Source organism: Lutra lutra, chromosome 1, assembly GCF_902655055.1.
Source record: "Lutra lutra chromosome 1, mLutLut1.2, whole genome shotgun sequence".
NCBI classification, from domain to species: domain Eukaryota; kingdom Metazoa; phylum Chordata; class Mammalia; order Carnivora; family Mustelidae; genus Lutra; species Lutra lutra.
The window spans coordinates 201777850-201792562 of record NC_062278.1 but is presented as its reverse complement, the minus strand read 5'-3'; the positions used below and the strand labels follow the sequence as shown (position 1 = coordinate 201792562).

The window sequence follows — 14713 nt, the reverse complement described above, 5'->3', positions numbered from 1 at the left end:
ACTGGTATGTGATATACCTCTGGGTCTCAGGAAAACTCTCATTTCTCAGTTTTTGTGAAACACCGACATGCTCTCCCAGCCGGCTAATCCCCACATCTGTAACACGAAAACAGGCAGGTAGGTCTATCCAAGCTCTCAAACCGCTTGTGTTAAAAACCGATTCTGTCTATACTGCAGCCCAGAGCTCCGTGCAGGGTGAAGGAGGCTGGTGTCTGCTGTGCACCACACGTCCTAAGAGTCAACACTCCCGAATGCCAACACACACACTGCCTGACACCGACCTTTGGCTGACAGGTGGGCCACGGCCCTGCAGCGGAACAGGGTGCTGAGCTCTGGGTGTGCTGTGACTCCGGCCTGAGCGACTTCATCATGTCACAGACTAGAGATAAAGCCACCAAAACCAGATGGACTGTTCAGCAGGCGGGTCATGACAAGGTCCCTCATCAAAAGCGTTTCTTTCTCCTCAGACACCAATGCTTTGCGCTGACGTCCCAGAGAACCCGGAGGACCCAACTGGGAAGTCCCTTTGTAACAAGCTTGCCTCCGAGTGGGTTCAGCTTTCCTCACAGGTGGAGCCTCGAGGAAGCTCACGGCTTAGGGAGGTGAGACATGCTGCCATGTCTTAGCTGACACTACAACATGCCCGCGGATGCCAGCTGGGGGGGATCTGTGTGTTCATGCAGCTTGAAGAAAGGCTGCATACATCACCTGCATTCTTAACTCTCGGCCGTCTCGGCTGAGACCAACTGAAAACCCCCACACAGAGCAAGCACCAGCATAAGAAATCCTCGTGAGAATCAAAATCCTCTCTCTCTCTCTCTCTCTCACACACACACACACAAGTATACATATGTGAAGTCTTCCTCCAGGACAAAACCCTCTAGGGCAAAAAACACAACCACCTGTAAATGGAGAAAAAAGTGATTTTTCTGCGCAGAAAAAAAAAAAAAACCCATAAAGACACCAGTCTGAGGATTCACTGAATTCAGGGATGTGAAGTGATGAAAAATGCCTCAGCCTGTCTGGCAGGGAAAGGGGTGCAGCCAACGGAACAGAACTGGTCTGACAGGAAAATGGAATGGTACCTGCCCGCAGGACAGGGGAACTGTCAGAGGAGAGAGCCAATGAGCCCATGGCTGAGGTGGGGGAGGGGGGCACGAACGCACCCAGGAGGGAACAGACTGTGACCCCAAAGAGGTTAACTTAAATTGCTCAGGAGAGATGACTGCTATTTAAAATACGCTCGATGGGGGCACCTGGGTGGCTCAGTTGGCTGAGCATCTGCCTTTGGCTCCGGTTGTGGTTCCAGGGTCCTGGGATCGAGTCCGGCATCTGGCTCCTGCTCAGCAGGGAGCCAGCTTCTCTCTCTCCCTCTGACCGCCGCTCTGCTTACTTGTGCTCACTCGCTCTCTCTCTCACTGTCAAATAAATAAATGGAATCTTAAAAAAAAAATAACATATGCTCAGCAAAGAAAACAGTGGAACTGATGAAGGATGGGGTGGTCTCATCTTAACACACCAAGACGTCCCTCAAGAGTAGCAAGCGGGACACCTGTCATGGGAGCCTGGCCTCTTGCCAGCAGCTGTGCCTGACTGGGGAACCGATGCTGTGTCTGGGAAGACAAAGCCGGGGCAAACCAAACTGCTCACACGTGCACTTCCTAGAAAGTACCTCCCCCCTTCCCTTGTCCCCAGCAAAGTCACTGCAAAATGTGATGCAGCCCCTGAGAGATTCCCTCCTCACCCCCACAGTGCCAAAGGGGAAAGCCCCACCATTCTCAGAACAGAACCGACAAGTTGAAGAGATCAGCAAGGGCAGACAGGGTTCTCACCCTTCCACCCCTTCTCCCTGTCACCGGCCTCATCACTGTCCCAGGAACCAACGCCCACTGCCACAGGCACCCTCCACATCTAGGCTTACACTGAGCAAAAGGCCGCTCGGTAGTCTGGTCTCTGCATACAGAAAGCACCCACCGCAGTGGGGTTTGCACACGTGCTCACGCTGAAGATTAAGCAAAGTGAATTATGTCCCTGAAGACTCCAGGGCCAGCGCCATCACTCTGAACACGGGCAACCTGGGACACTTCTCAGCAGCGAGCAACTCTGCCTCATCATAACCACATTTCCCTCCCTGAACCACAAGTTCAAAGCCTCAGGAGTAAATGGGGCCATCAGCAGCAATCAAATCCACTGACATAACCAGAGCTAGGCTAGGAAATCAGAAGTTAGGGAACAGAATGCAAGGTAAGCCTGTAGTTCCTTCAGAGAGAAAGGAAGGCCAGCTGGGGGTGGGGGACAGAAGTGGGAGGGGAGGGGAGACCCACACACAGTGTCTTGAAAACACACATACGGTTTATGCCCCCAAGTTAGCAGCTGATTTTGGCTAAGTCGTCACAAATTATTACTGTGGGAACAAGTGGGTATTTGTTCAGCTGCGAAAATAGCAAGGCAAGTAGAGACTAAAAAGGAAAGAAAGAGCGGCAAACATGAACAGTCGGGCACTTGGGGTAAGGTTTACCAAGGCCAGGCAACCAGAAGAAGTGTCCTCCAAGAACAGCCTCTTCGGGGTTACCTGCATGAAGCCTGGGAGAATTCGCTCAAGCAAGCCCCGTGTTAGGACAAGCAAAGCTGTAACTCCAGCAACTCCACCCTAGAAGACAAACGCACACAGCTGCAGGATCTGTCCCCAGTGCCAAGAAGCATACTTTCTGCAGAAACTTCCACTCTGCCCATGTGAGCACAGTGGGGAAGTTCTGAGATCCTGTCATTCTGGAGTTAATGCCTCTGTACAGATCGTTGTAACCCTTCCTCCCTCCAGGATGCAATCACAGGGGCGCTCCTAGGCCCACAGCCAACTGAAGCCTCCTGTTACTGTAATCAAGGGAAGGATGTGCACCAAGAAAACAACACAACCCCAAAATGCACGGCGCACCTGACAACTACGGTAGAACTTCCAGTTTTCAAGAGGGGCCATCTGGGGCTTTCTTTTCCATCAGGAAACTCTCAAGAAAGGGCCCCCCAGGGACTTAGTACAGGGATTCTGTGACCTCCCAGACCCTCTGAGCAGCATCCTTCACTAAGCCACTAGGTTGCCCAAGCCTCGTGGAAAGGAAGGAAACTTTAAATACGAGTAATAGAGTGGGTTGGGCAGGGGAATAGCCAGGGGAGGCTTGAGATGCAACTTAATTAGGAAAGCTTGGGCCAGAGATGGAACAGGTGGACCTGTTCAGAAGTAAAGAGGGGAAAGAGGAGCAGTGGGGAAGAAGGCAGTCTGGGCAGGTCCTGCTCCAACCAAAACAGAAAATAAAGCTGGGGGAAAGGTGGGGGAAGCGAGGCAGGAGGAAGTAGTACTGGGAAGGCAATGCATGGCCTTACAATCCAGGTATTGCAAAGGAGCGAGATTTAAAAGCCAAGGGGAGTCAGCAAATCTTTGCGGAGTGAAGGAGCAGGAAAAAGCCCAGCATCAGACTGGGGATTTAAGGATGCGGGTTCAAAGGGCGAAGGGGAGACTAGGAAGGCTCTGTGAGGGGGCACAAAGGATTATTCCAGCTGGGGGTTCATGACGCCCGGCTGGAAAGTGGAGTAGCCTTAATTCGCGATGACAAGGTAGCGGGAGGGCGAGTTTTAGGCAGTTACATCGGAAGAGAGGCGTGTGCCGGCTGTAGGAGAGAACGAGTGACCCCTGACTAAGGGCTGTCTCGAGAAGGCGAGGGACTCAGGACCCTAGATCGGGGGAGGGAGCTCCCGCTAGTCCGGGAATGCCCAGCCTGCGCTCGCGGACGGAAGGCACCCGAGCCAAAGGGCCCGGGGCCCCAGGCCTTAACTCTTCTGGCTGGAGGGTCTCCAAGGCGGGGCTGGGCCTGCGGTGGTCCCACAGGGCCTCAGGAGTGGCAGGGGTCCCGGACTCACGCATCAATGTGCTGAAGGCCACGACGCCGAGCAGCCCCTGCAGGAAGATGCCGAAACTGTGCATGAGCGCGCCGCTCTCGCAGCGGCCCGCCCCGGACGCGACGGTGGAGGGCGGCCCGCCCGGGAGCCCGCGGCTCGCGTTCCCGGCGGGGCCCTGCATGGCGGGCCTGGCGGAGGGGCGCGGGGCGCCGCGGCCAGCCCGCCCGCCCGGCCTCGCTGCCTGCGGGGGCCGCGCCGCCGAGCTCCGGGCCGGGAGTCCAAGCCGGGAGCCGGTACCTCCGCCCCGCGGCCCACTCGCCGCCGCGCGTAACCCGACGTCTGAGACCGCAGCGCCTGATTGGCTCGGCCGGGCGTGGGGGCGGGCCTCGGCCTCTCCGGCTCTCCCCTCCCCACCATGGGCGGGGCTCCGGCCGGGCGTGGGGGCGGGGCCGTGCGTCCAGGCCGCAGGTAGAGAAGGGCAGGTGAGCGCCGCTGCTCGAATGCTGGTGAGCCCGAGGCAACCCCTTCTCCTCTTCCACCCTCCCCTCACCGAGCTCCACTTAGGAAAGGCAGGAGCCCGGGACCATCTGCGACTAAATTCTTTTCCTTTCCAAGATGAAGCCCTCACACCCTGCAGAATTTATTAAAAATACTCCTGGATTCCACCCTCAGATTCCGATTCAGTAGTTTGGAGACAGAGCGGAATCATCTGCATTTTCAGGCAGCAGCCTGGATTATCCTGAAGGAGGCGGTGAGGAAAATAAACCGAGACTCTGCACACAGGCATATTCCTTCCCATCCAGACGTTTGGCGTCCTTCTACTTTCCTTGTTAGTACGAATATTGTGGCCAAAAGCTTATCTTCGTCAATCAGGCCCGAGTTGACTTTTTTTCTTCCCTAAACGTTATGTAAATGGTCATTTTAATCCAATCGCTGTCGTTTAGAAATATACAAGGTTTATACTGAAAACATGTCAACATATCCCCGTCTTGTTAATTTTGAACATGCTTCATAAAGCCAAATTGTTGGTAATCGGCAGAATCTCTAAGGACCCCCTCCCTCCACACATACCTGTTTTACTCCCACCCCTGACCCTTTGGAACCAGCTCTCCCCCTCTACCGGGGCCTCTAGTCCCTATTATCTCATGGAACTTCCCAAACCCCTCTGGCTTTTCTCCAGTCACTTCTTGCTGGTGCTCTCCAGTCCCTAGCCTTCCTGCTGCATCCACTTAATGACCGTATACACATGGTATTCACTCCAGTAGACACTGGGCTACATTTGTAGGACAAGAAAAACTGTATTTAGGTAAATTTTCCCTAAAAGATAGCCACCACGGAATTCCAGTGGGCTAAACGCTTACAAAAGCTTTCTGGGTAGGGCGCCTGGGTGGCTCAGTGGGTTAAGCCGCTGCCTTCGGCTCAGGTCATGATCTCAGGGTCCTGGGATCGAGTCCCACATCGGGCTCTCTGCTCAGCAAGAAGCCTGCTTCCCTCTCTCTCTCTGCCTGCCTCTCCGTCTACTTGTGATCTCTCTCTGTCAAATAAATAAATAAAAAAATCTTTAAAAAAAAAAAAAGTTAAAAAAAAAAAAAAAAAAAAGCTTTCTGGGTTAACAGGAATTAACCGGATTACCCAGAGAACAAAAATGCTATTGGCTCCTTAGAGCCAATTCTCTAGCCCTTCTCTTAGGATGCACTTCACAGCTCCTGTGTCTTAAATGGCATTCCAGCTGCATGTACCACTATTCCCTTTCCATGCGGAATGAACTGCTACTCGTGCTTGAGGCCAGTCTAACCTCCCTCTCCCCATCCGGCTTCCACGTGACCTTGTGTCTACTGCTCTGTTAGAACTTCTCCAATTGCTCCAATAGACGGCGGTACACGTCTCTCTCACACACCTGAGTGTGAGTACTGGTTTTTATTCACCCTTGAATCCAACATAGTGCCTGGCACAGAGAACATGGCAACACTTTTTAAATTAAACTGAATTTTAATTTATAAAATTTAAAACTCTCCACAAGTATTGACCATGGGAAAATACAGAAAATCAGGTTAAGAAAATAAATAGGCCAGGGAAAATTGTGTTACCGTCTTTAAGTCTAAGAAGGTCTCTTATGGGGATACTCAACAGTTACAGTCCATGTTCAGAGGGAACCAGATGAGAGGACGAGTACTTAATGCAGGAGACTCTGTGGGCTGGTATAAGAAGACTGTTAGTTGATTGAAGATACAGGCAGCTTAAGGAAAGTTGCACACAGAGCTGAAGAATGAAGTTTTTGACAGAGCACTGCTCTGCACACCGAGATGTGGAGGGATCCTTAAGGCCCGTTGCTGCTGTACCAAGGCAAATGTAGACAAAGGAGAAGCATTCTTCCAAGATCAGGGGCAGATTCTCAAAGCCAGGAGCAAAGGTGCTATGGGGAAATTCTGCTCCTCCTACCTTTCCTGAACTACAGTTAAAAAGTGCCCAAATCTAGAGGATAAAGATCGGACAGCAGGAGAGGGGGGAGAATTCTGGAAATGTACATTTTACTGAAGTAGAAAGAACTTTCTTCTCCTTTCAGAGATGATTCTGAGGCCCCACGGGAATGAGTTTTGAAGGATTTACTCTGGCCAAGATGTCTTCTTTGCTGTCAAATGAAGTTAAACATAGCTTAAGACGTGTTTTAATTCTTACAACCACTTAAAACTATTATAATATACCACAAGTTCTTATACACTCTTATTTACAAAGAAAAAAAAACCCACGCAGAATAGTCATCCAAAATAGTTATTTTTTAATCCCTTGAAGTTATACCCATCAAAATGGATGGGAGTTATTTTATAGGTATTCTTGTGCATATTTCTCCTTAATTATACTCTACCCTCAAAGCATAACTTTTAAAATTAAGAGAAAAACAGCAAGCAGGAAGGATACAATGTAATATGCATTTCATTTTGTTCCAAACAAGCAGCTTAAAAAAAAAAAAAAAAAAAAGGCTAGCATAAACAAAGTGCATCAGTTCCAACAAGTTAGTATCAGAAACAGGCCCAAGGACAGTGCTGGAACCAGCCAGAAGTCCCACCCTAGCAGGCCTCTGATTGTCTTTAGAGAATATTTAACCAAAAAAAAAAAAAAAAAAAGGAAAATAAATGAAAGCGTAAAAATCTCAAAAGCAGCATTCAAACTGCACTTCCCTAGAGCCTTCTTACAAAAGGAGATAAGGAACTGTCCAGTTTTAGCTCTGTCTAAACTTTGTACAGCACCTTCAATCATCTGCTTTGTGATTTGATTTGCCCCCAAAGCCTACCCCTACCTTCATCCTTCCAGCACTATTTGCCCACCTCCATTCTGCCAAGCTAGGCATACAGTTAGGTAGACTAAACCATGTAGAAACCCCTCAGGACCAAATTTCCACACATCCTGAGACTAGTCACCCCCACTGGCAATGGCGGCATCATCTCACTAGGCGATATCATCCTTTCTCCCCAAATAGCTCAGGGTCTACACTTGACTGCTGGTGTTGAGGACTTGTCCACCAAAGCTGTAGATTCTCTTTTACAACCGTGCCTTGTGAGAGGCCATAGCACCAGGACAAACCCAAATGGTGTGGTAAGTCAGAGAAGACATAAGGGGAGGGAGTTTTAGGCCTCTTTCTCCATTACCCCCTGCTGGTTTTGTGGGTTCTTGTGAAAAATCTAAGCGTTCTGAAAACACCAGAAGCAAGAAAATCTCCAGGGCATTTACCGCCCACTACCTTCATATCTTCACTCTGCAGGCTACCCTCAGAAGCAAGGCTACCTCCGTGGTCTGGGACAAGTACGGGGAAACCCCAAGTAAGAAGGCTTAGAACCAGATCTGTGCCTGGGCTTTGAGTTTAGAACTCTTCTGCAAAAACTCCAAGTCCATAGGTGGCTTGCTTAGATAGATTTAAATTTTCAAAGTACGTACTTCACACACAAGGGGTGAGGGTCATCAAAATTCACTAACAGAACATGGTAAAGTAAATCAAGTCATGGAAGAATTACAATTGCATGAAAGGGACTGACTTCTTTTTGGATTTGCAGGAGACTTTGTTCTACAGGGTTTCTGAGAAAGCATCATGACCATGACATGCGCTTATTTACAGTGGACCCAGGACCAAAGACATTCAAATTTTAAAAAGGGGGGTCCCTGGTTCCCACCAAGATTTATACTTCACTTGTTAGTGATGTCTTTTCCTTCATCTCCCTAAGGCCAAATGATAACATAGAACTCTTTTAAACTTACACACACACACACACACACACACACCCCATCCCTAGTATACAGGACCAGTATTCAAACCTAGTACATGTTTCCACTGTTGAGACTCAGCTCCTAACATCTCTTTCACAGCTTCTGTGAGCATCAATCAAACCAGTGAACGGGGTCTTCAATACAAGTCTTTGGTGATAGGCACCAAGTAAATATATGTATCTGTGAGTTTTCCCAAAGTTCCCATCTAGATAATTCTTAACAACTGTTAACAATTTCCTGATGTTCTGTGTGTCCCCCAGAAATACTTTTTGGCTTGGGAAAGGTGAACGGTTCTGAGTTCTGCCCTAGCTAAGTCCTCCTAAAGCTTTTAATCTGTATTTAGGTACCACATTAGTAACAGGATTAATAAAAGAGAGTGAGTAAAATATATTCAAGTCCTCAGGAAACTTTGGTCCAAGGTCCCCTCTCTCGCATGAGAATAACTTTACTTCCAGGAGAAGAGGCATAGAAAGGCCAAGCTCTGAGCTGGTTTTCCATGTCTGACTCTATCGTAATTCAAGAAATATTTACCAAGAAGCCCATCTCTTCCAGGAGTTGCTAAGTATCTTTCCTGACCTCATGTATCCACAACATAGATGCTGGGAGCCACTTACATCACCAAAGAAAGGCAGACACAGGTAAAGCCCCAGTAATATATCCCCTGCATTAGACACCTTAACTCTCCTTCAACTGAGAAGGATGAGGTCAGTTTACAAAGGAAAATAGCATAGTTCCCAGAAGCCCACAAAATACAGTCAAAATGTCACAGCAAATCTTCATGTACAATAAAAGGTTTCCCTAACACACACATAGGCTAATAGCGGCCGGTCAACTTCAAGGTCCAGGAGGCTTACACAGTCCATTCACCTGTCTCTAAGTTCGTCAATACAGGATAAAAAAATGGATCATGGAAAACTCTGTGACCTCAGGCAGCTGTGGGGCCAGCTGCAATTCAGATAAATGCAGCCCCTCACAATGTAAATCTTTAAATTTAAGAGGGTATCAACCTTTAAGAAACAAAGTTCATGTACCCATGTGTAATATACAAGCATTTTACCCCAACATGGTGAGTTATTATCAGGTTTAAAATCTGTTTCAGAATCAGAGTAATCAGACTGTCACCGTCATCCAGCCATGTCCCAGCAGCTTTATGAGGGAAATGGAGTCTAAATTGTGTACTTAAAAAAAAAAATGCCCTGTGCCAAATTCTCAATTACCTTCCCTTATTTAATATCTGGGAGTCGGGGGGGGGTATGTAATTCTTTAATGCAGTTGCCTGAGAAACTGCATCTCACCATGAGAATGCAAGAAATATTAAGGGAAAACCAACTTAAGAGTTGGCTTCTCTCTAGGAGAAAGCTGAGCTTGGATAATCACGGTACAGACAGAGGAGCCGGCTGAGCCCTGACTATATCCAGATTAGAGACTACTCAGGGCCATGAGTTTCACCTTTCCAGGGCTACGCCCCCTTTAACTATGGTTTTGGAGAAGGCAAAAGAGAGACTACCTAACGTATTCTCTATTGCATTTGGTCAACTCCCCCTCACAGGAAGTAAAACTCATTTCCCTACATAAAACAAACACTGATCTTCTCCAAGGAACTCCCTTTGCCTAGTGCCTTAACTGCTGAGCTCTGCGGAACTTTAATTATGTAAGTTATGCACCCTCTGCCCCAAGACCATGTACTTAACACTAACTGTTCCCCAGCATCTTCTATGTGCTCCTCTTCCACAGGCATAGCCTTACATTTGAAAAAACTGGGTCTCTAAGTTCAAACATACTGACTTTTACTTAAAAGACGCTTCTTTCCGGGTCTATCTGGTGGTAACCTAAGCACAGAACTGATGCTTTAACATGCGGTTTGGCTGAAGGGCTTGTGTTAAGGTGGTTCGTGAGTCATCTAAGGAGGAGAGTGTGCAGACTACAGACTGTCTGCCAAGGTCCGTCCACTGGTGGGAGCAGGAGAGGGGAGGAAAAGGGAAAAATCAACAATCAATTTAAATTTGAAATAATAATACCTTATATTTGTATAGCTGTTTAGAATTCACCAAGTTTGTAGTTTTAAAAAACATTTTCAAATCTTGACGATGAGTGATTAAGTTAAAAATTTGCAGGTAACTAGGATAATTAAAAAACAAACAAAACACTCAGCAACGCAAACCATTTAAAGGAGGCAATCTATGTGTGCATCTTTCCTCATTCCTCCCGGCTGGAACAGCACGGCTACTGTCCTATAGTAGCTCGAAGTACAATCCCAAGTGAAAATTTGCCTGTAGTTTAATGTTAGCTTGAACTGGGCCAAAACAAACACCTAAAAGAAAACCAAGTTGTTGGGCTGTTGAGTGGGAATCCTCAGGCTGTAGATTACATTCAATTTAAAGGTTTCACTAAGAGGATATGTAAATGTGACTAGGCAAAGAGGTTTCCAGAATCCTTAACCACCTCTCAATCTTTATGCAGCCACTGAGGACATAAGGACACACAGTTACAGAAATTCCATGCTCTGCATCGCCCCAAAATATTTTCTCTGTTGTGCTTCTTCACTCTCTGCCTGGAGACACCAAAAAAGAAAGGGAAATGGGTTTTCCACTGGGTCCAAGAAACACCTACTGATTTGCACCCAAAGTGAGGACTCTCAAAATGAAACAGACAACCATGGAGGAAAGTAGACATAAAACAAGAGCCACTGAAGTCTGTCTGCAGACTGACGGGGAGACACCAACTAAACAGAAATAACCACAATTTTTGAGAGACCACCTCACAGGGAGCACCACACTGGGCCCAGATGGGAAACAATGACAGCACAGGTCTCGGATCAGGCCAGGAACTCATGTAAGTGCTCACATGGTATTTTTAAGAAAGCAAACAGTATTGGGTTTGTTGTTTTTTTTTCCCCCCTCCAGCTTCTGTCATAGTTTTAGTGTTCATGTAGCTTAAAAATGGCATCATACAAAAACCTTATACATGGCTGTAAGCTCAATCATCAACAGAGGTAGTAAACAAAGGAACTCCTAAGAATAGATTTTAAAATGGATCAAAGTGTGAATGTACATTCAAAACCCTAGAGCCACGTAAGCATCCCCAAAATGAACTGTTTTAATTTAAAAAAGCTTAAAAACACAATGACAGTGAAGCACTGAGGTGCCTTAGGCACAGTCCCAAATCAGTGCTGACTTAAAGCTATGTCCTCTCTTTCCAGGAAAAGAGTTCAATCTACAATGGGAAGGAACAGAACAAAAAGAACACAACCATAAGGGTGCTTTCCGGCCGCCAAGGTTCTTCTTCGTTTTCAGGCCACACCACTGGAAATGTTCGTTCTTCTGACACGAGTCTTTTCTTCACAACCCTTCTTCTCTTTAAAACTGCAATCTGCTGACCAAGAGATGCCCACATTCCCACTGGCAGGGGAGCCCCTTCCATGCAGTTTTTGCTTCCTCGGTGTGGGTCCTCCTTCCCTGAAAGTGCAAAGAGAGCAGGCCGAGCCCTGCAGGGCCCAGAGCCCCCGGGCTGACTCAGCGCAGCTTGGAGAGCAGCGAGAAGGATTTGCTGCACTTGTGCTGCGAAGACACAGCTCACTTTGGTTGTCCTTCTCAGTTGGCAAACTGCTCATAGAATGCAAACTTGATCCTCTCTATGTGGTGGCAGAGTTTGATGGCGGGGCCCAATTTTAAATCCATGCACTCTTGAACAGTGGGAAGGGTAAGAAGCAACAGGGCCTGCCCGTCAATTTCCTGTTAAAGCACAAAATACGCATTATCTATGATGTGCATGTGGATGGCAGCTCAGGAAAGACAGCCCCTGTTTCCTTTCACTTGTGTCAAAATCTGAGTCTCTGTGCTTTCCTTTTCTTACTTTCCCCCTTTTCCCAAGTATCACACAGTTTCTTCCAAGTGCCCCCCACAGTCCTCCATGCTAATGAATCTTCAAAATTAAGGATAAACTTTTACCCAGTATAAGAATCCATTCTACAGGGGTGCCTGTGTGGCTCAGTGGGTTAAGCCTCTGCCTTCGGCTCAGGTCATGATCTCAGGGTCCTAGGATCGAGTCCTGCATTGGGCTCTCTGCTCAGCAGGGAGCCTGCTTCCCCACCTCCTCTCTCTCTGCCTGCCTCTCTGCCTACTTGTGCCCTCTCTGTCAAATAAATAAAATCTTTAAAAAAAAAAAAAGGAATCCTTTCTACAGTTTCTGCTCTGCAGAAATTCAGTGAATGAACTAGCTTTTTAACTGGCTACTGAATGTACCAAAAGAAACATCTTTCTAGAGGATGCTTTCTAAATCTGAAAAAAAATATTAACTATAAACGTCAATGTTTTCCTACTCTGTAACATTCATAAAAGCCGGATGAGCTCTTCAAAGATGTTCAGTTTAGAATCTCCCCAGTTATCAAAAAAAAAAAAAAAAAAGTATTTGTTTAAGGTCACAGACTATTTGTTTCAGAAAACTTGCCTTAAGACCGATCTCCAGTGTAGAGCCTCACATATTACAGTTGTTAATTATTCTTAAAAACAAGCAAATCATTACTTTAGAAAACAAGAGCACCGTTAAGAACTGCATACTTGATTTTAAGCCATTCAAATACTCGAGGGATGGAAACAAAGTCTTGGGAAAAATGGCAACACAGTGATCATCCGGTTCAAATGTGGGGGAAGTCAGAACCATCACCTCTTAACAACCCTCCTTCTAGACTCCTAAAAGGGTAACTACATTTCTTTTGTATGAGAGAAACATATTTCCTCAGACTTGTAAACAAATTGCTACTACACCCACAGTCCTTCGCTAAGGAAACAGGTCTCTGGAATTACCTGGTCTAGAAATATCCTCGCCAGCGGAGCACAGTCGGTGGATCTGATGAACCGGACCACGTCCGCCACGCTCCACTTGAGGGGGTTACTGTCCAGATGGAGCCTCTCGGCAACTTCAATCCTTATTTCCTTCATTGCCCGCAACAAAGCAAATCAAATGGTGTCAGAGCTACTTTATTCTAAAAAAGTCTCTCTCTATAAATTCAAAACCCTTGGAGACAGGATTGGAGGGTTAGGTTTTAGGGCATGATTCCTCCCAGCGAAGACGGCCAAGGTCCACACACACGAGGTACCCAGGAAATGTGGATCTTTTATAATAAGAAACATCAGTGGGGAAGAATTTATCTCAAAGTTCCAGCACAAATAATTTGGACAATTTAACAGAGAAAAATGGCTTTTCAGTCTCCCATTTGTTCCCTGGTCTCTTTCGACTCGCTCTCTGTAGGGTGCTGCAGCGGGCAGGATGCTACTCCGAAAGAAAGAAGGCGGAACTAAATCTTCAGGAGAAACCATTTACTGCTTTAGTTCAGGCAATATATTTAAAACGCAACCCAGTTTTGAAACAGTGACTTAACTGCCACTCTTGTAGTGTGTGCATTATGTAACACACATATATGTACATATTATACACCAAGCAAAACAGCTTCAGCCAAATCAAAAGGATAAATAACTTATCTCTATAGAACCATCTATCAAAAGTATCAAACAAGCAGTTTTCCCTAAACTAATGACAGGCTACAGCTAAGGGAAAAAAAAAAGAAAAAGAAAAAAGGAAAGTTTCATTGCAAGTTTAACCTAAAGTAAGCAGCTACTCAGAAAGACCTTCTTTCTGGTAGGTAGTTGATCTCCAAATAATCCTTGCAACGCAAGTAAATCCCTGAATTTGGAATTCTTTTAAGAGAAACCCAGGAAATTCAACTGAAGCCTGTACTGAAATAAATGGAATGCCCACATCATTAACAACCCGCCCTCAGAAGGGAATTCTAGAGAGAGGAATAAAAGGCACTGTATTTTAAAAATGGGTACCTTTGGTGAAGGAGGTTTATTCTCATCATCAGAAAATGAAAAAGTGCGAAGCTCTCTTTTTCTCCGTTGTCTGTCGGGAGGCAGTGATGTAGAGATCTCACTCTGGGTGGGCGAGGAAGAGCACGACTTTTTTTCTGACATTTCTGACTCTTCTTGTAGCTCGTCCTGCTGCTCCGACGTACTGCCCTCACTCAGGGAATCGTCGTCCCCTTCATCTGGGTCATCCTCATCTTCACCGCCACTTCCCTAGAGGAAACGAAGAGAAAAGTCTCATGGAAATTCACAACAAACCAGCTCCCGGCCACAGACCACTTTCTGCTGGGGCAGGGATCTGATTCAGGCCCGCAGGTGGCCTTTCTGCATCTGTGCTGTACGGCCGTGATCTCCTGGCTGCTTGGCCGGACAGGCACACCACAGATCTTGTACCTGGGGCGAGCCCGCCGGGGTGTTATCAACAGATGCCGAGGACCGTTTCTTCTTATGGACAAAGACATTTTTCCGCCTCTTCCTCCGCTTACTGGCTTTTTTCAGGGCACTCGCTAAGTTGCTATGCCCACCAGGTGGCCTCCCGATTCTTTTATTTTTCTTCTTTCCATAATAGTGTGCTAAATGTGAAGGACAGAGAAAAAAGAAGTAGAGTCACAATTTCTGTACACTTCATACAACAAGAGATTTGACCAGCACAGCAGAGAACAGGTACATTGTATGTGATGAAGGTTTAAATTCCGAATCATGGAACA

At 46.9% G+C, this 14713-nt stretch overlaps 2 protein-coding genes across 7 annotated transcripts in view; both read right to left on the bottom strand.

The window, feature by feature from the left end:
• STIMATE (STIM activating enhancer) overlaps positions 1-4202 on the bottom strand; it is a 52830-nt gene extending 48628 nt beyond the window's left edge. For both annotated transcript variants that reach the window (XR_007120980.1, XM_047692016.1), the window contains exon 1: positions 3910-4202. Coding sequence is in view for 1 of the 2 variants with exons in the window: in XM_047692016.1 (XP_047547972.1) it covers positions 3910-4069 (160 nt within the window). In the remaining variant the exon portion in view is untranslated. The remainder of the gene's footprint in view (positions 1-3909) is intronic.
• A 1678-nt stretch (positions 4203-5880) lies between these two features.
• The window catches only part of SFMBT1 (Scm like with four mbt domains 1), a 122498-nt gene continuing 113665 nt past the window's right edge, over positions 5881-14713 (bottom strand). For 2 of the 5 annotated variants that reach the window (XM_047691940.1, XM_047691969.1), the window contains 4 exons: positions 14400-14578; positions 13974-14219; positions 12948-13076; positions 5881-6517 (listed from right to left, as the gene is read on the bottom strand). In XM_047691940.1, the coding sequence (XP_047547896.1) occupies positions 6344-6517; positions 12948-13076; positions 13974-14219; positions 14400-14578 (728 nt within the window). In that variant the 3' untranslated portion in view covers positions 5881-6343. Of the gene's footprint in view, positions 6518-11220; positions 11877-12947; positions 13077-13973; positions 14220-14399; positions 14579-14713 lie in introns of those variants that run through there. The other 3 variants (XM_047691947.1, XM_047691961.1, XR_007120976.1) reach the window with 2 other exon arrangements.